Source organism: Meles meles, chromosome 5 (assembly GCF_922984935.1).
Source record: "Meles meles chromosome 5, mMelMel3.1 paternal haplotype, whole genome shotgun sequence".
Taxonomy (NCBI): domain Eukaryota; kingdom Metazoa; phylum Chordata; class Mammalia; order Carnivora; family Mustelidae; genus Meles; species Meles meles.
This window is the reverse complement of record NC_060070.1, coordinates 8,242,289-8,262,221: the sequence shown is the minus strand read 5'-3', so window position 1 is coordinate 8,262,221 and position 19,933 is coordinate 8,242,289. Positions and strand designations below refer to the sequence as shown.

General features: G+C 53.2%; 1 protein-coding gene across 1 annotated transcript; it reads left to right on the top strand.

Moving 5' to 3' along the window:
- Positions 1-1,165: 1,165 nt before the first annotated feature.
- PNLDC1 (PARN like ribonuclease domain containing exonuclease 1) lies at positions 1,166-18,621 on the top strand. The gene is made up of 19 exons (XM_046005954.1): positions 1,166-1,241; positions 1,735-1,792; positions 2,107-2,180; positions 3,428-3,467; positions 4,148-4,271; positions 4,433-4,521; positions 6,151-6,251; positions 7,722-7,798; positions 7,978-8,121; positions 8,597-8,666; positions 10,206-10,291; positions 11,418-11,473; positions 14,328-14,392; positions 14,774-14,827; positions 15,014-15,056; positions 16,480-16,579; positions 16,885-17,060; positions 17,199-17,297; positions 18,507-18,621. Exons 1-19 carry the CDS (start codon positions 1,166-1,168, stop codon positions 18,568-18,570), a joined length of 1,596 nt encoding a protein of 531 aa, XP_045861910.1. The 3' UTR covers positions 18,571-18,621.
- Positions 18,622-19,933: the final 1,312 nt, after the last annotated feature.

Genomic DNA, 19,933 nt, shown 5'->3' with positions numbered 1-19,933 from the left:
AATGAAGCTGGGTTGGGTGGGAATCACTGCAGCTCTTTGACAGGAGTCAATTAAATCAAAATAACTGTTTCTGGCTATTTAAGCCCAGTGCGATGAGAAAGAACCTGTAAGCAGTTAAGGTGGCTTCTAGAGCATTTCCCAATTTTTAAATGGGTGGCCTAATCTCATACAGAAATGAAATAACATTATTTCTAATCTGAGTGTTTGATATTTTATTTTTTTAAAGATTTTATTTATGAGTGTTTGATATTTTAAAAAGATGGGTATGCACCAACATTTTTTTAAAAGTATGATTGGTCCTGAGGCCTTCAGAATGCAGTGACTTAGTGGTCCCCTTGTGACCAATAAATACCCCACTGGAGACATTTATAAGTGTTTCTTATAGGCCTGATACTTCGTTGCCTCATCTTAAAGATTGGAGCATCTCACTGTGAAGACTGTAGTTGTAGAAGTCTTTTCAAACAAGTCTGGCGTCCAAGGGAAGATGTAAAGACCAAAGACCGGACTAGTGGCTTTGGAAATTGGCAATGACAAAAATAGGATTCACCTGGACATAGGGGTTTTCTCTGCAAGGAGTAGGATGGCCCTAGATCATCTCTTCACCAGATTCCTTCAGTTTGACAGGCAGTTCCTGAGGGTCTTTGTGGCAAGTTTGAGAGAGGGTATTACAGGCCACGTTGCAGACCAAAGTGAAGAAAAAGGTGGGGTGTGGGGGAGGGGACCGGGCCAGCTCACTAGGGGCGAGGTGCTGAGGTGCCAAGCTGCGCTGATTTCAATGTGGATGAGATGCGGCCCCTCCCCTCGCCACAGCTGCTGTGATGACCTCCCTCCCTACTGCTGTTCCTTTGGGCGCTGCTGGCCGGTCTGCGCGCCCCCTTCTCCGGCCCTGTTTTCTACCACCCCTCTTAATACGCTAGGTCTACGTAAGTGGCCCCTTCCAGCAACTGCAGAGAAATCGCTGCGCTCACGTAACTGGGCTCTGGCTGTGAAGGCGGGCTCTCCTGCAGCCCCAGCTGGCGGAGGTGTGCAAGCAGACACCTGTGGGCGGGCAGGTGGTGGCGCGCAGCCAATCGCCGCGTGAGCTCCTTAAGGCCGGCGGCGCGGCGGAAGCGCGTGGCAGCACGTGGCCGCACGAACCCGGCGCCCTGGGCGTAGCTGCGTGGCCATGGATGTGGGCGCCGATGAGTTCGAGCAGAGTCTCCCTCTGCTGCAGGAGCTCGTCTTGGGCGCTGACTTCGTGGGTAAGGCGCGCGGAGTCCTGGCAGTGTCGCCGCTCAGCACTGGGGGCCGTGAGCCTGCGGGGAAGGGCAGGCGAGGGGCGGGGCGGGACGGGACGGGACGGGACGGGACGGGACGGGACGGGACGGGGCAGGGCAGGGCAGGGCAGGGCAGAGAAGAGAGGTGAGGCCCAGCAAGGACGGGCGCCAGGCCTCGGGAGGCTCCAAGAGGGCCTCTCAGAAGGGCGGGAGAGTCCTCCTCCCGGCTAGGCGGTGGGACGTTAAGCAGCACCTACGGTCTTGGCCCCGCTCTGGCCCAGGTGGAGCCCAGCCCATGGGATGACTGGCCTGGCGTGTCCTTGCTTTGGCTTTCTCCTTTTCGTCCCCTTGACCCCACCTGGCCCTTTGAGCACCGACGGTGAGCTGAACACGTGTGCCACCTGCAGCGTTGACAGCAAGAACAGTGGGGCACTGGTCTGTGTCTGGGGACTCTCTTGTCTTTTTTTTTGGCTCATAGGTCTGGACATAGAGTTCACGGGCCTTCGCTCTAACCTGTCCCGCCCCCAGCAGATCAGGTAAAGCCAAAGCTGCCTTACAGCTGGGCTACCGGGCGTGCCCCGCTCACCTGTGCCCTTGAGACCGGCATTCCAGCCATGTCCCCTTCTTTCTCAGGCCCATTGTTGGCTTTGAGGGGGCAGGATTGCACTTTGGGACTGGGAGGGGTGTCTGGGGACCTGACCTTTGTCCTCCAAATGCTGGTAGTCTTCCCTAGTGGTCACAAGGTAAAATGCTCCCTCTGGCTGAGAGGTGCCCATCCTGCAGTGAGGCCGTGGCGCCTTCATGCCCTCTCCTTGCATGTGGAATGAGATGCCTGTTTTCTTCCCCACAGTCTCTTTGACTTGCCCTCGGAGTGGTATCTAAAAACCCGCCACAGTGTCCAGCAGTTCACGATCTGTCAGATTGGTGAGTGTCCTCTTCAGCCGTTTGCTAGGAGTCCCTGAAGGAGGTACCTGTGTTGTCTTTGTGTTTCCTGCTGGTAAAACAGCCTGGACCCCTTTTGGAGGGACCGGCTGTGGTTTGGGAGGCTTGTTTGGTTTTTGCCTGTGTTTTGCCTGTGGGCCTCCCACTGTGCAACAAAGCAGAAACCTAGTGTAGCAGCTCCGTCCTCCTGCCTCAGTTTGTCAACATGAAGGAGTCTGTACCATCTTTCAAGAAAAAATGTGTATGATCTTTGTTTACAGAAAACTTACACAAACAAGATAATGTTAGAAGCATTTTGCCCCGCAGCCTTTTTCACTAATGGGGCTTAGAGATCTTTCTCTATGGGCATAGACAGCTCTTCCTTTTTAACAGTCACTTACTATTCCAAACTGAATGTATTGATTGACTCAGTTTCCTGATGATGCACATTTGGGTGACCTTTTGTGTGTAATATAACAAGTTTTATTAATTGTCCTGGTGTGTACGTATTTGGTATACTTCCAGCAGATTTTACCGACTCTAGCTTTTCCTATGAATGGTGAACATCTGTGTGTGTGTTGCTCTCTCTCCTTTTCTTTGCTATTTTATTGTGGTTTTTTACTTAATGGTAAAATTTCTATGGAAAGTATATGAAACAGCATGTGGATATGTTTCTGTTGTCCTCCCCTATTTTGAAGGCTTCTTTACATTGTGTAGGGTCTCTTTAGCAATATAGACATTTTAAAGCCACTAATTGTATAGATTTTCATGGTTTTTAGCATTTACTCTGGTTAGTTTTTTAAATGTTTATTTATTTATTTTTTACTCTGGTTAGTTTTAAAACTAGAAAAAAAGTCAGTATTCTGTGTTTGAAGAACCATTCACCATTCTGTTTTAATAATTTCGGTGTGAATTATAACTTGACAGTTCTCCTGTTCCAAATCTCTGTTTTCTTTAAGATTTTATTAGAGCATAGGGGGAAGGGCAGAGGGCAAAGGAGAAGCAGACGCCCCATGAGCGGGGAGCCCCATGAAGGGCTCACTCCCTGAGCCCTGGGATCATGACCTAAGTGGAAGGCAGATGCCTAAGCAACTGAGCCACTCAGGCTCTGTTTTCTTTCTTTAGGAGATAGTCTTGTTCTAAAGGGTACACAGTATCTTTAAGTGTAAAGTATTGCTCAAAATGTTTCCTTTCTGAAGCTCACTTCTAGGACGTTTTCTTTGGTATTCATTTCCTCCTCTTTCTTTTAGGATTGTCTGTGTTTTCCAGTATTGAAGGAGAGTCAAACAAGTACGTGCAAAACACCTGGCTCTTGCCCACTGATCTTCTCTGCCTGCTCCCCTGCAACTTCGGCCTCCGGGTCTGAACCAGTTGGCCCTGGACTCTCCATAGTCTCCTCTGCTGTGCCCTTCCACCCCGCTGTCTGCTGCAGCTTCTGGCTCATCCGAGTCTCTCCCGGAACAACATCTTTCCTGGGGGCCTTTCCCAGCACTTAAGTGCTCCTCTCCCCATTTCTGTGTCTGTTAACATGGTGTCAGAATGAGGGCGTTCTTGCTCCCAGACCCCAGCAGCCAGAAAGCGTGCTGAGCGGTGGCATCAGGATGGGGGCTGGACTCTTCCCTGTGGGCAGGATCTGCCTTTTTCTTTGGCCCCAGGGCTAGTTAGTGCTGGAAACAGCCAACATTCAAATATTCTTAGAATGAAAGGAGCAGCCTGCTCCGAAGTCAGCTCTGTGAGCTAAAATTTTAAAAATGGTTTCAGCTTTTCATTCTTACATTAAAAAAAATTTTTTTTTTAAAGATCTTATTTATATGACAGAGAGAGACACAGTGAGAGAGGGAACACAAGCAGAGGTAGTGGGAGAGGGAGAAGCAGGCTTCCCACCCTGGGATCATGACCTGAACCGAAGGCAGTTGTTTAATGACTGAGCCACCCAGGTGCCCCTCTTACATTTATTTATTTTCTTATAGGTATGTAGCCCATTCATGTAACTTCTTTCTCTTCCCGACAACATTTGGGACCTTGGATTCAGAATTCTCTTTCCAGGCTTCTAGTGTTCAGTTTTTGAATCAGTATGGCTTCGACTACAACAAGGTATGACCGCAGAGGAGGGGAGTGGGAAGGTTTTAAAGGTTCTCTGGTCCAGCTGGGCTGAGTCCATTTCCTGTCCACATGAACTGTACAAGGAAGGCTTCTTTTCCCTCTGCTCCCCTGCCCAGAGGATGCCTCTACTAGTCTCCTTGTTCCTTGTCTAGTTTCTCAAAAACGGGATCCCGTATCTGAATGAAGAGCAGGAGAAGAAAATTAAACACAACATCCTGACTGGAAACTGGAGAGTTCGCAGGTAAAGCCTGTTTCTCTGGGGCTTCGATACTCTCTGGGCCGCTGTTCTTCTGAGTTTTCTGTGGGCTGGCATGCGGGCCAGGGTACGGGTACGGTGACTTCACTCCATCCTCTTTAGCTGGCATGGCTTTGGCAGCGTGCGATCCGCCAAACACAACAGCTTGGAGTGCTGGTGGTTCTGTTCCTCACCTGAGATGAGAGCCGTCCTTCTGCACTGAGTATGATTTTCATGTTGAAAAGTGAAGGGGAGAAAAGGAAAGGCACCGGCTCTTCACTCAGTTCTCAAATGAAAAAGGAGCTTCATTCCAGTGCTGCAGGGGAAAAAGCAGGTTCTGGAGGACTCCCTGTGAGAGGCTGGGCTGGCCTTCAGCGCCATCTCAGGGATGTCTCGGGGGTAAATTAGAGGTAACCTTGATGATGTAACCGGTAACCGGTCATGTGCCTTGGCCAGGACATAATTGCCCCATGTTCTTGAATCTGTATGCTCCTGAGGGCAGGTCTCTGCCTATTTTTTTTAAAAACCTTTATTTATTTTTAAGGATTTTTATTTATTTGACAGTGAGAGAGCACAAGCAGGGGGATCAGCAGAGGGAGAGGGAGAAGTAGACTCCTTCCTGAGCAGGGAGCCTGATGCAGGGCTCGATCCCAGGATTCTGGGACCATGATCCAAGCCAAAAGCAGATGCTTGACCAATTGAGCCAGCCAGGCACCCCTCTGCCTTTTTTCTTGAGCTCCCAGTGCCAGTTATCCTACTCAAAACCACTACTACAACCGAGCTAGGATCGGGAGTGATGGAGTGAAAGCATTGTGTGGTCCCCTGGGCCCCAGGCAGGTCGTGCTCACAGAGTCTGGAGCTGAACTAGTCATTTCAGCTCTTTGCACTTTAGATTTTTTTGCCTTTATCAGGAGGGGAGTTTAAGTTAGACCGATTTTAAACTCTGGAATGTTATGATCGAATACGGGGTCCAGATAACTATGTAGTATTGGAGGGTTTCTTTTTTTTAAGTAGGCTGTATGACCAATGTAGGGCTTGAACTCAATCCCAAGATTAAGAGTCATGTGTTCCACTGACTGAGCCAGTCAGGTGCTCCTAGAGGTGACTTTTAAAATTTTTTCCTCCCCTGAAGTCTTTATTCTTGGGTTTTCACATAAAAATACAGCTTTTTGTAAGAGAAGATCTATTTGAATTTTTCATCTTCTGTTATTTTCAAATGTTGGAGACAAGTCTTTCCTCATCTCAAAATAACACTGTTTTCTTCTATTTCTAATGTAGAAGACGCGCTTACCAAAGTTCTGTCTTTTCCTTATTTCACCAGATGGTGCTTTTTCACCCCCAAAGCTGAATTAAGCAGACAGGCCTGACAGTAGTGTTTCGTGTCGGCTAGCTCCCATGCAGCCCAGCGAAGCAGGAAGGGATGAAACTTGCTCCTGCGTTTGGATAGGAGAGAATCGGCCGAGTGTTGGCTCAGTCTTGCAGAATAAGACTCAGAAAATAGTCTTTTTTGGGTCCATTTTGTTGCTGAGATCCCAGTGTTAAACCCAGAGTCCTCCAAAACTCTTGTCGTGTTGACATTGCCTGAAGGTTCTGGTGGTTTTCTCTAGCACCCCACTTTCATGTGCCTGTTTCCAGTTCTCTGGATAAAGACCAGATCAAGGTGGTGATCGATGAGGTGACGCGGTGGCTGGACTTGGCAGAGGAGGGCGACTGGATGACTCTCCCTGGTATTACTGGTACGGAGGAGGCTGCTCGCCCAGCCTGGGGGTGTTGGGGCTGGTCACTGTCACACGCAGGGGTTGTTGGGTGCGTACGCTCTCCTTCCTGGGCATCCGGGGCATTGGCTCAGCACGCGTGTTGTCACTGGGGTTAGATAAAGCCCTGACCCCAACTCAGGAGGCTTTTGACCTATTTCGACTTTTAAGGTTGAAGACGTCCAGTCCCGTTCAGTGTCCTTCTTTTATCCCAATCCTGAGAGCCCGAGTTACTCTTATTTACTTGTGTTCATCTCTGGACTTTTTTTTACCCCCCATGGCACAGTGTGGAATCACAATGAACCTGCCCTCGATTAGTGGTCCTTGGGCCTGGTCTCTGGACCCCTGGGGTCTCAGACCCTTTCCGAGGGGTCCACCAGCTCAAAAGTATTATCAGACTCTCACTCTGTGGTCACTTGCCATTGTCACCAGGCATTTGCATGGACAGTGCTGGCGGTGGGGGTGGGGGGCTGGTGGCGGTGGGTAAAAGCGCACGTTGGAGCAGACCTTCCCAGGGGTCCTTTTCTTCGTCGCCATTTCTGGTTTAGAAACGCGAAATCGAGTTTTTATGAACTACCTGCCCGGTGGTGCAGAAGTCGCCTTTATTATAAAGAAGAAGTCTTTATTTTATTACATCTCAGCCTTTGCTCATCATTTGATTTCAATGGGTCCAAATACATGTGCGTAAAACCTTGCTGTTGCTAACCGCAGGGCAGCGCTCCTCTGGAGGAAAGCACTCAGGCACATCCGAGCTGGGAGCTCAGTCCGTCCCTTTTCTTTGATTGGAATGTCTTTTTTATAGGAAAGAAGGGACTGTGGCTATTCTGATCTGGGTATTTTCAGTCCTTTTCTCAAGTGAGAAGACTAAGCCTGTCACTTGCAGGAAAATAACTCACAGAATTTGCTAGTGATAAAATTGGAGCTTTCTATCAAAACCCCAAATTTTGGAAAACTCCGGTCTGCCACCGTGAGCTTGACAAGCTTCCCAATACTGAGACCGTTCTGATGGTCCATGGCTGTAGGTACAAGTGTCTTTTGTTGATCGTGTATAAAGTGTGAACATCAGAAGATTCCAGTAACTCTGCAAATCAATATTTTTCATGTAACCAATGCACAATGTTACAAAATCATGGGCAGCAGCATAATGGGTTTATTATTTTAAAATAACTTTACACTGTTCAACGTACATTGTTCTAAGGTGATGAATGTCAAAAGCTCTAACCCCCACACCAAGGGTCACCAGGGTCGTCCATCTCCGAGTGGCCCTGGGATAGACTTCCAGAATGGACATGAATGCTGTGCCGTCCCTGTCGTGGGGGCTTCTGGGCTTGGGTACACCTAAGAGCTGTCTCTCCTTTGTCTCCATGCATCTCTCAACTTCTACTTCTCCTGAGAGGAAGGTGAACCGCCATGTGGGTAGTTCTGTGCCAGCCTTGTGTTTCCTTGCCACAGGCTTCCAGGCTTTTGAGGTCCAGCTGGTGCTGAGGCAGGCCCTCCCCAACATCTGGACGGTCTCCAGAGACCAGGGGGTGAGTTCCCACCTGTGAGCGGGTGGTCCGGTGGCTCCTTTCTCGCTCATTCTGCCAAATCTGGCCCCCGTGAAAGGCTTTCTCCCATCTTCTCCCCTCTCCTTTCGAGATGAACCGCTTCTTTGGCTTCGTTCCCAGGAACCCAGGATTCAGAGAACTTGTCTCTACTCTTGTCTCAGATCATAGTGAAAAAAGTGAGCAAACAGCATCGGTGGTATCTTGAGAACACCTCCTGTGATCGAGCGAGCTGTTGGAAGGAGAAGATTCTTCTCTCTGCCAGGGGTTTTTCAGTGTTTTTCCAGATGCTGGTGAAAGCCCAAAAGGTAGGGGAAAAAAAAATCTTTTTCTTGCTCTCTAGCAAGTATTTCTGACCATAAAAATAGGCTGGGTCTTCCAACAAAAATAAGATTCCTTGAGATAAGTAGTTCTTTCCTGTCAGTAACTGGGTTCCTAGATCTAGCCTTGCTTTCCCCAAACAGTGACGGGTTAAACTGGGACAGGAACACTGCGTTCCTTCCCCCGTTAGGCGCACGGCCACTGCACTACTAGCCGACCTCAGACTGCTGGGGGACGGTCTTCAGTTTAGACCCTCGGCGGGGACACCCTGCCCCACATCCCTCCTGCGCCCCACTAGACATCCTGGCACTGGGCCACCTCTCATGAGGGTGCGTGAAGCGGGGGTGGGCTGCCGTGTGCTAGGATCGCTGTGGGTTCTAAAGCTGTCCCCTCCGCGAGAGTGTTCACCTTGGATGTCTGTCTTCACCCCTCGTCTCCGCACCTGTCGCTTCCTCCGAGTAGCCCTTAGTGGGCCACAACATGATGATGGACCTGCTGCATCTCCACGAGAAGTTCTTCAGGCCGCTCCCAGGTATGGGCGCACCTGCCCCCCCCCCCCCGCCTTCACGTGCCACCTTGCGAGGGGGTGTGGGCTGGTGCCGTCCTCTGCTGTCTCCCCACGATCCGTCGACTTCTGCAGACTCCCAGCACCTTGGTGCCTGTTCCCATCTTCCCCGAGTGGAAGTCAGGTGCCTTTCGGGCAGAAAAACATACGTTTGAATGGATACTCTGACCCCTGTTAGGGAAGGTGTCCCAGATCCTTGTTTAAAACCTTATAAAATCAGAAATGTGAGCAGGAGAGAAGCTGCCTTCAGTCTCTGCTATAATCCTAACACTTTGCTTTTTTCTCTGTGAGTTCTCACAGATTAGATCACACTACATCGTTGATTTTGTTTGGGTGTATTTCCACTTACCCAAAGCATTTGTGTCATTGACCTAATAAATGCTGTGTCAGGGGCTGTGTGGCCTTGTCTCGTGGCTGGGCTGTACTTTTCTATGACCGATGGTTCCCTGGCTGGATGTATAACAGTGTCGTGTAGCCATTAAAAACATGGACTCGGGAGCCATACTTGGGTCCTCGTTCCACCCCTGGTTATGTTGTGGCTCCAGCAAGACGCTTTCTCTGCTTCCTTGCCTATAAAATGGGTAATAACAGTACCAACATCCTAGTATCAGGGGATTAAAGGAAGTAATGTACACTATCTAGACGAAGAAGGTGAGATGGTTCTAAAATTTCCCCAAGAAAGGAATTGACAAAACATCTTGGTTGGACCATATTGAGAAAATCAGGAGAGAAGTAGGAATAAAATTCATAAGCTCTGACCCGAAAAACTAAGATGCCAAAACAAAATTGCAGGGAAAACAAGAGCTGGGTAAGAAAGGGAAAAAGGTGGGGAATGTGGCCTGGTCCTACGAGAGCGAGGAGGTGTGGGCCCGGGACTGAGTCAGGAGTTGGGTTGTTCCCCTTATGCACATGGAGGTGCCAAAACCTGGGGGAGTTGTCCACAGCACAGCCCTGCCCGCTGAGCAATCTGGGAACACACACCCAGAGAAAAGCACTGGGAAGTTGCTTGTTTGGGGAGTGGAATGAGGAGAGCAAGGCTTGTGTTGGTTGCTTTCGCAACAAACTTCTTTAAACTGTATCCAGGTAGGCTTTTGATAAGTCAATCAATAGCTTAATTCCTTATTGGGGCACTTCCCTCATAGTTTCTAGCTGAATTTTCTTGGATCTTCTCTCAATAGTCCCTTACAAGTGACGATTTCATGTCTGTCTTTTCAACAGCACTTCTTTCTCCCTTTTTCTGTTGGCTAGAACCTTGCAAGCTACATTAACGTTGACCGTAGACAATATCCCGAATCGAATGGGAAGCCCCTTGGCCTTGACCACCATGAATGGTGATGGCAGTTTGGCTTGATCTATCTGTTCTCAATAATCAGGGGAAAGGAAGTTTTTCACTCCCATTTTGTTCTATTCATTGCTTTATTTGTTAGTGTTGGGGACAAGCTAGATTGGAGACTCTCCCTCCCCATGTTTACCAGCCAACTCCTTTCTCTCTGGTCTGTCAATCAGAAAGCTATGATCAGTTTAAGCTGAACATCCACAGCCTGTTTCCTGTTCTCATTGACACCAAGAACGTGACCAAGGATATCTGGAAGGTAATGAACGGGGCTGCTTTGGGTGAAGGAGTGCTCTGTTCCAGTCACACTTTACTTTGTCTCTTTTTCAAAATCGTTCCTGGAAGCCTTCTCTCCTATCTTACAGCCAGTATTGGCTTCCTTTGTGTGTTAGCATTGGCTCATCCCATTAGCTTCTGCTTTCCTTCCCTCATTCAGGCTCCCATGTTTTGAATGAGTTCTGTGGAGCACGTCTGATCTAAATCAGCACTCCACACGACACCTTGTGCGGGAGCTCCATGTAAGCATGAGGACTGTTCGCAGCCCACTCCAAGAGCATCAGGCTGGAGGAGGCCCCGAAAGATCTTGACCGAGGTGTAAGGTCATGGGTTTTCCACCCTGAGCGCATTACAGTCCCCCAGGGAAGCCAATCCTGACACTGGGTCCCACCACCAGCTCCCCGTGGTTTAGAGGGATGGGGGAGGGGTGGTATTTCAAAAGCCACCAGGTGACTTGTGTTGTGCAGTTAGGGAGTGACCCACACATGGAGAAGAGGGGCACCCAACTGGCTTCAATGCCTCTTCGAAGTTAAACTGAGGACCAGAGAAAGGGGAATCAGATCAGCATTTGAAAGCATCCTTGCCCAGAGTACGTTCGTTACCGTACTGCCCGGGTGTCTAGCTCTTGCACGCTTCTCTGATGCTGCTCCTGCAGCAGAGTCCTAGCGTGAGGCAGGAAGGACATGGACTGATCTGAGGGGACCCATGTAGACTCCTTGCCACACAGGAGGAGATGAGCTCTAGGGTGACCTGGCATTGCCCAAGACTCTCTGGTTCTCGGAGCACCTGGTGTCCTACATGTGTGTCCTTGGTCGTGGCCTGGCACCTCGGAGGCAAACGTATATGGGACCCCTTAAACACTCTTTGAAGCAAGGCGGTAGGGGTTGTTGCAGTTTTTCTAGCTTTGGTTTTTGGGGACCTTCTAGGAAACCCAAGATTTCTAGGTGCCTGGACATCCTGATCAAGGAATGAGGACACTTCTGTTTGAGTAGAAAGCGGGGTTTGTAGGAATTATTTTGCAGGTTCTTTGAATGACCATTTGGTAATACCCAGAGCACATAAGAAAAGCACAAGTTTTATTCTCCCTGATTTGTTTTCCATAATTTTAGGAACTGAATTTCCCAAGGGTTTCAAATCTTTCAGAAGTTTATGAAGTCCTAAACAGGTAAGGAAGGGTTTTGTTGTTTTGTTTCGGAGCTGCCTGTAGAGCAGGGTTCTCATGGCGGAGGAGGATTCATTCCCCAGGGCAGTGTGGGGGCATTTTGGGTTGTGACGAGTGGGGCCGTGCTGGTATCCGGAGGAAAGGCCAGGATGCACAGAACAGCCTCCCACGGCCTAGAATCCCCCACGCGCGGGTTGCCAGTGTTGGGGCGGGCAAGCCCTGTGTGGACGGCCAGGAGCCCGTGAGATGCCACAGCTGTTGACTTATGTGGTGGCTTCATTTCTCCTGATCTGTGTCTGCTTGCTGGCAGGGTGGGCTCCCGCAGATTGGACCGTTTCCTTCAGCACCCTGGTGCGTGTCATGGGCCTGCCGGCGGGCTGGTAGCTGCGCCCCAGACACTTGAGTGACTGAATGACCCCAGTACTAGGGGCGACCCTGCCCTTTTTGTAGAAGAAACAGTTCCCACCTGCCCTCACAGCCCTGACTGACTGAGGCCTGGGTTGTCCTGATAGTGGGGGTGGGAGATGGGGAGAGGCGGGGAGAGGCGCTGTGCCTGGGGAGCACCAGGGTCAGGGAGCTCAGCAGCTCCCTCCCCGGCTGGGAGGACCCGCGAACCCAGCAGCAGAGAGAGCGGGCGCCACATCGCGGCAGCTGAAGGGGGCACATCTGTGCAAGGAGAACAGATCTGATCCTCTGGTGATGGTGGTCCTCTGACCTCCCGCGCGACGCTCCCCCTCCCCACAGTAGTCTCCTCTGGGGCCTCATGCTTCATGTTCTGCTTCCTACAAGGGTCCCCCGGATCCCCATTTCCAGGAAGCAAATGTGAGGCCAAGTGCCGGTGATCTCCATTCCCTGCTCTCCCCCTGGAGACATTGGTGGCATTGTCTGTGTGCGGGGCCCAGGCGGAAAGGGCTGCCCTCCGCCTGCCTGTCCAGCATCCTGCCCCGTGGTCCTCCCTCCGCTGGCTCAGCAGTGTCCCTGGCGGGGCCTCCAGGCTGGCCCTCTCCCCTCCCTCACCGTCATCCTTGTTCTCCTGGCCCAGAAACCGCAGAGCCCCGCTCCCGACTCTGCTCCCTCTCTCCCTCCTCAGTCTTCGTTCTTGTCTTTGTGACAAGCCTCTTCGGGGGCCTCTACACGGCCATGGCCCTTGGAGGTCGGGTTCTCTTCCCTCATGGAACTCGCTCTCGTGATCTCACCCGGTGCAGGCTGCTCCATCGTCTCAGTCAAGGCCAAGGCACGAGGCACGTGGAACAGGCCTGCTGACTGCGGTCTGGTGCCTGGCACCCTAGGCTCTCCCCACCCCTGCTTCGGTGGTTCCCTTCCCTGGACTTCTGGTGGGTTTTGTAGTTTTCAGCCCGTTCCTTGTGGGCGCTTGTTCTTCCAGACATTTAAGTCCCTTCGGGGTTGCTCCTTGGTCCTCTTCTTGCTCGTTACTGTGTCCCTTGGTGACCTAAGGCACTCCCTTAGCGTCAGCTACCACTGCCCGTGACCGTTCAGATCTCCAGGTCACACCCCGCTCGCTGCCTGGCTGCCAGGCCTTCCTGCCCACACGGCCGTGAGCATCTTTAACTTGGCATTGTTCTCGGTCCCTCGAACCCACCTCTGTGCCTGGAGCAACTCCCACAAAGGCGTATGGCCCAGGGGCTGTGCTGAGCGCTGTGTGCGAATGTGAAGGTTTCGTTGGAAATGCACAGGCTCTGAATCCAGACGTCTTGGGGTGAAAGCCCAGCTTTGCCCCGCACCAGCTCACGAGCACCCTTGAGAGAATGACCGCATCTCTCTGAGCCTCCGTTCTACCACCTGTGACCTGAGGACGTGGCTGCGGGGAACTGGGAGGTGCCGTGGAGATGAGCGTGCTCGGCCGCGGGAGCGGACTCAGACCACGGCCTGCGCTCAGCTGGTGTCTGTGCGGCGTCCGCTGCACACACCCTGGTTCTAAGAAGTTTAGTTGGGAAACGAAGGGAAGCTTTCCTCACTGAGCGCCCCCTCCCGTGCCAGAGCCGGGAGCGGACCAGAGAGCCCGGAGCGGGCCAGCCACGCCTTCTAGTCGGTGGACTCCTGTCTGTCTGGACGCTCCGAGCGTCTCTGGTGGCTCTCCGGTGTGCCCTTCCCCTGCACCCGGCATCCTGGCCTCCGCCCAGCCTCTTTCATTCCAGGGGTGGGAGAGGCCCCACGGGTATTCCGTGGCCTGTCCTGGCTCATCACCCCTGCCGCTGGAGTGAGGTGTTAAAACGTGAACCCGATTGGGCCAGATTTCTGGTCTGTCTTCCCGATGTTCCTGAAGGTCCTTTTTCCAGCCTGGCCCAGCCCACGAGGACGTCACCGCACCTTGTGCCTCGGCCTCGCCACTGGGCCTGGCTCCCTTTCCCTCGCTGCCTTTGCGTGTTCCTGATGCTCAAGATGCCAGCTGCCTCCCCGTGGCTTAGGGGCCCGAGTTCCTCTGGTTGGGGACTCCACCGGGAAGCCTGCCCGCCCTCCTGCCGGCGGCCTCTGTATCCTGAGTGCTCCATGTGGGCCTTGGGCGCTGTAGCAGCGGGCCTGGGCTTGCGGACACCCCTTGGACCATGGGGTCACTCTGTGGTCCCAGCTGGTGTCGCGTGTGTCCCGGTGCCTTGGCTCAGCTCGGCATGGGGCAAGTGCCCCGAGCAACCCGGCCGCAGCCTCCAGCCCTGTTGGGCTCCTCCACCCGCCCTGGTGCCCGCCTACCAAGACCGTACCTGCCTGGTCCCGTTTGTCTTTTGTTTAAAAGGCACCCCAGTCCTGAGGACCCTTTTTGCTTATATGAATGCGGTGAGGAGAGACCAAGAAGGGCTTATTTGCAATGAATCTTCTTTATCCTGTTTTTCTTCTCTACCAGCGACTTGAATCCTACCAGAAATTCCGGGCCCGTGGTCATTCACGCGAGCAAGTGTGAAAGATACGGTACGTGGTAAGCCGCTCCACGGTCAGCCAAGTACTGTGGCAGAACAAGGCCTGTCCTCCCTGTGGGCAGGTGTGTGGGAGGGCCATGGGGGAGACTCCGTGTACCCCTCCTCACAAAGGAGCCACCCCAGAAGGCACCGCAGCTCCTGGGGGTCGCCCAATGCTCGTGGGCATGTGGCTGGCCTGCCGGGAGGCTCTCTGCCTCAGCTTCCTGCTGCTGCAGGGGCACCGGGCTGAAGACGGGTGTGTGTGCCCTTCTCCCCACCCGCATCTCTGGAGCAATGACGGCGGTTGGTGTGCAGCTGGGAGGAGAGGAGACCCCTTGTCCAGGCCGTGTTCTGATGGCTGCTCCGCTCTCTCTCTTCTGGGGCGCTGCTGCAGTGGAGACCAAGTACCCCCACGAGGCCGCGTACGATGCCTTCCTCTGTGGATCAGGTGAGGGTTGCTGTCCTCTGAAAGGGGGCCTCCTGCTTTGTTTGTGGTACTCCCCCACAGCCCGAGGCTCTCCATTTACTTCCAGGTGGGTTGTGCGCCGTGGAAAGAAAGCAGAAGTTGGCATCTTGTGATGAGGTGATCTGGTTGCGCCTGGACGGGTATTACATCTCTAGCTTTTCCCCCCAGTTCTTCTGAAAGTGGCCCACTTGCTCGTGTGGAGAGCACACGGGTGAGTGTCCCCTCCCTCCATCCTGCTCACGGAACGTCCGTCCGAATCCCTGAGCCCTTGCTGTCAGCTAAGCCCTCGGGGCTCCTGTGGTTCCCCAAGATGGGAATGTTGTGGTGCAGAGACCGTCGCTGACTGGGCAGCTGCCCTCCTCCTCGGGATGGCGTTTCCCACTGTCTTGGCCTGCTCTGTGCTGGCGCGGGAGTCGTGCGGCGGGAGGCCAAGGCAGTAAGGTCAGGTGCAGGGCCTCCCCCTGCCTCGGGCCTTCCCAGTGTGGTAGGCTGGCTTTGTCTGTTGCCCCCCCGTTTCTCATAACCATGGAAATCACTATGAGGTGGGAGGAAACCTCCTTGGGGTCCCCAGAGTCGGGCTGGGGAGAGGGGTAGTGAGGCGGACTAAGGTGGATAAGGGAGAGATTCTTAAAATCCCAAATTGAAACCTCAAATGCATTTCCCCCATGGCAGTATCGCCCTTGATGCCCACAGCACCGGCCCCCGAGGCACCAGGGCCACCCTTGGAATACGCATTCTAGAGCATAATCCTTGGTGTACGTGTTTGTTAAATAGGATTTAGGCCTGGTGGAAGAGCGGATCAAAATTGTAACAGGGTCTTCGCGGCTGACTTGGAAACCTTTTCAGACTAATAAAACTAGTCATGATTGTGGGCTCATTTATTAGCTTTGGTGCTGCCTGTGGTTTTTCATTCTAGTAATGGGTATTATGCATAGAAATACCCTATGACCTGCTGATGTGAGCTTTATAGCTTACATAAGGAATCAAGCTTAAATAAGAAACCTGCCCCCTATTCTTTCCTGTGCTTTGACAGCATCCGAGTGCTCGTGGGGAGGTACGTGTGTGCCCGAGGGGGAGGGCCGCTAGCTGCAGGGAAGCCCCGGTGCCCTGCACCTGGCACCTTCCATCCTTGCGCTCTAATCCTCCTGACCTAAAAACCCTCCTAGGTGTAGTGAAGTTCCGTAGCCGCCCGGACCTGCCTGGCTGTGAGGCCAGTGGTTCCCCCCAGACCTGGGCTCTGGTGTGTGGTCGAGTCTGCACCAAGGCAGGGCAGGCGAGGATGAGGGCTGAAGGACAGCCATGCGGGACGGAGGGCGATGTCCTGTCAAGTGGGCCTTTGGACCGTGGTCTCTCACTAATTCTCTGAGCCACTGCTGATGTTGGTCAAGGAGTCTTTACCCAAGTGTCACCGACGGGTGGTGATCACCTGAAGCTCTACCATGTCTGGGGCCCCGGAGAGCACTCTGTGGGGTCGATGGGTTGGGGGAGGCCCGCAGATTTGGAAGGGGGGAGGGGGAGAGTGGCCTGAGGTGGCACCCGCCCCTGTTGCGTCCCCAGACCCTTTGCTGTGGTGGAGGATGTGTGCTTGACCGCTGGTGTGCCTGAATGCTTTGGGGTTTTCTCTGTCCCTGTAGTGCCGGCCCCATGCCCGAGCCCTCCTTCCCTCTGTACCTCGACATGCTGGCTCCCTATGTGAACCAGGTGAATCTAATCCGAGCCGGGGTCCCTAAGATTGTGAGTAGCATTTCTTTCGCTCCTTTCCCCCACTCAGAGGCGTGTGCTGGGAATCAGCCTGGTTTCCTTGGGGACCTCTCCAAGGTGGTCTGGGAACAACTAAAACCAGAGCGAGAGGGTGCTCCCGTCCTGCTAGGCTTGCTCTTTCCGTGTGTTTTCCTGCCTAAACTGACGTGGGTGCGCGCGTTCCTTCCGTTCCCCCCAGCCCACACACAGCCTCTCTTAGCCTCTTAGGGTTTCCAAACCAGGAAGGTTGTCCGCAGGGATTGCAGAAAATCTCCTCTGCTCTTCTCCCCGCCTTCTAGAATTTCTCAGGTCCAGATTGCCCCAGTATCCGACCTCCCATCCTCCTCCTCCATGTCCGGAAGTGGCCGGGGGTCAGCGAGCAGCAGGTCTACCGTGAGTTTCAGAATCTCTGCAAGTTCGATGTGCGGCGACTCTCGCGGAGCCAGTTCCTGCTTTTGACCAATAAGTTTAAGGAGTAGGTGCCTTGGCTCTCCGCATGTCCCCGTTTGTCCCCGTGCCCTGGGGCCACCACTGCCCTTTGCAGCCGCTTGGAGCCTGCTTGGAGCAACAGGTCTGATACTCGCATGCCTGACCTAAGAACGTCTCTCGGCAGTGCTCGGAGCATCCTGAAGGAGTATAGGGGCCACCCCACCCTGCAGGTGTCCCTTTACCGGTACTGGAGGCACTCCCCGAACATCAGCTGCCTGTTGCAGTGAGTGACCTGGAGCACTGTGCGGGTCCTGCTGGGGCGGAGCGGGGGCGGGGTTCACTGGCTGGGACATGTGTGTGTGTGTGTGTGTGTGTGTTTAAAGATGGGTTTACTTGAGAGTGCACACGAGTGGAGGGAGGGGCAGAGGTGGAGAGAATCCGAAGCAGACTTCCAGCTGAGCGCAGAGCATGCACAGCGCAGGGCTCGATCTCACCACCCTGAGATCACAGCCTGAGCCGACACCAAGAGTCGGATGTTTCAGCAACTGAGCCAGCCAGGCGCCCCACCAGCGTGTGTTGTGAAGGAGTCCTCGTCAAATGTGGTGACCTGAATGTCTGTCAGTAACAGCAGACAAGCACTGACTGAACGCCTGCTGTCTCGGGTACTATCGTAGGTTCTAGTAAAGCAAAATCCCTGCTCTCCTAGAACTCACGCTCCAGTGGGTGGTCACAGCGATCAAGTGAATTGCAGGACAGATCAGGAGACAAGTGTTTATTAAAAACAAGAGCAGATCAGGAGGTGGGAGGGGGGCCAGAAGGAGGGTAAAGGAGAAGTGGGGACCCCCTTAAGTCTGTAAGGAGGTAAGGGAATGAGCCAGACCACGAGGAGAGGCTGGGGAGGAGCGTGCGCCCGATGGAGTTGGGGGCCATGGATGAGGGCTGCGGGGGAAGCCGCAGGCGGCTGGAGATTTTCCACAGAGGTGGCTCTGCATGAGGCAGACTGCAGAGGACGCAGAGGGCCACGGAGGCAGGCGGGTGGACGGTCCGGTTGGGGCTTGGGCTATGTGGTCTGAGAGACCCTGTGGTCAGAGTCGGGTGCTTTAGGGGTCACGGCCCGCCTAGAGCAGGGTCGAGTTTGAATCAGGGTTTTTGGCCTGCATAACTGAAAGATGGGATTGCTCTGAGGGTTTTGGCCTCCTGGTTAGGAGCCATATCTATAGAGAACTGCACCCTTGAAGAAAAATGTTTGGCTCCGAGGCAGTCTTTTCTCCATCTGTCCACCTCTGATGTCAGTCACTAGGAAAATGACTTGTCTGCGTGTGTCTGAGAGCCAGTCTGCCCTCGAGGCAGAAGTTCATGCTGGGAGAGTGATGGGAAGACAGGAACATTCGGGGGAGCTGCTTGGGGGGCTGTGCACGTGTCCGTGCTTCTGGGCCTGCCCGTTCCCCAGCGGCCCGCCGCCGTCCAGGACCACGACCTCTCTCTCCTGCAGGGTCTGTGGCGTGGTCACCACCTGGGCCCTCCTGGCGCTTCTCCTCGGAAGACCTGGTCACTGAGGGCAGCTGGTAGCCCTTTCCCATCTCTGCGCCTCCCTGGGACAGCCATCCGCTTGGGCTTTTGCGGGTTTTGTTTGTGTAAATCATATTTTACTTGCAGACCAATCTCTGCAGTCCTTATGAGGAACTTTGTTTTGAGGGTGAAATTCTGTAACGATTATCAACGATAAAGAAATCCTTAGATGTGGTACTTTTGTGGCCAGAACTTTTCTTTCTATAAATGGGGAGACGTCCGCATCTCTGGGAATTTCGGCGAGACCCCCGGAGGGTCTCACGTGCACACAGACTAGCACGGGACCTGGACAGCAGGTAAACCAAAGGCTCCGTTATTTCTGGGAGAGAAATTCTTGGCCACTAGGCCATTTGCCAGACCTAAACCCCTACCAGCCTGAGTTTAGTAAAGGGGAAAAAATGAAGCTAAGTGTCCGTGTGCATTTGTGATGTGTTCGGTCATGTTTTATGGTGTATAACATTTAACATGCACCTTAGAAACAAAGATTACCCGTGCCACAGCTGTGTACCTTGCCAAGGCCCACTGTGGTCTGGTTACTGTGTTCCCTTGCAGTGGGCCATGCTGGGGGGCCGTGCCGGGGACATGCCGCTCCACACCTCACCTTACGTTACTTTTTTTACTTTTTTTTTCTTAAAGATTTTATTTATTTTGACAGAGAGAGATCACAAGTAGGCAGAGAGGCAGGCGGGGGGGGGGGGGGAAGCAGGCTCCCCGCTGAGCAGAGAGCCCGATGCGGGGCTCAATCCCAGGACCCTGAGATCGTGACCTGAGCCGAAGGCAGAGGCTTTAACCCACTGAGCCACCCAGGCGCCTTCAGCTTGCATTATTGTAGCTTTTCTCTATCGGGAGCTGAAGTTGGCTGGGCTGTTTGCTCAACTGTGAATCTCACTTACTGACTTAGCAAAGCCCTAAATTTGGGGTGAGGGGTGGGGTGTGGAGTTCTTCTCTAAAAGGCAGAAGCATTAGTGGCGGCAGCCGTCCCAGTGGAGGGTGTGGGAACGACCAGTCCGGAAGTCCCAGGCCCGTCCTGAGGGACAAGTGACCAGCGGGCTGCTGTGCCTGGAGGTTCGGGGCAGCTTGTGGTCAGACCATTGAAAGCACACTCTCGGGGGGCGGGACTGGGGGAGGAAGTTTTATCCTTTTGTCCAGAAGGCATCCTAGTGGGGACCCCCTGCCCCCATTGAATGTAACTTTGTATGCACTGAGGAGCACCCCCTTCGCTCTTGTGGGCTTTTGGGGGCTCAGTCTCATTGGATGAGCTCCGCGTGCGATAAGCAAACGTGAGGCATGAACACATGCTTGGCGGAGTGTACTGAGTGACCCTTTTAACTCTCTGGGGTTGGAGCAGGA

Excerpts from the sequence above, each read along its gene's own strand:
- PNLDC1 (XM_046005954.1), top strand. The coding sequence starts at position 1,166 with ATGGATGTGGGCGCCGATGAGTTCGAGCAGAGTCTCCCTCTGCTGCAG. Across the intron at positions 7,799-7,977 it reads CGGTCTCCAGAGACCAGGGG|ATCATAGTGAAAAAAGTGAG; the intron begins GTGAGTTCCCAC and ends CTCTTGTCTCAG. Across the intron at positions 14,828-15,013 it reads TGCCTTCCTCTGTGGATCAG|TTCTTCTGAAAGTGGCCCAC; the intron begins GTGAGGGTTGCT and ends TTTTCCCCCCAG.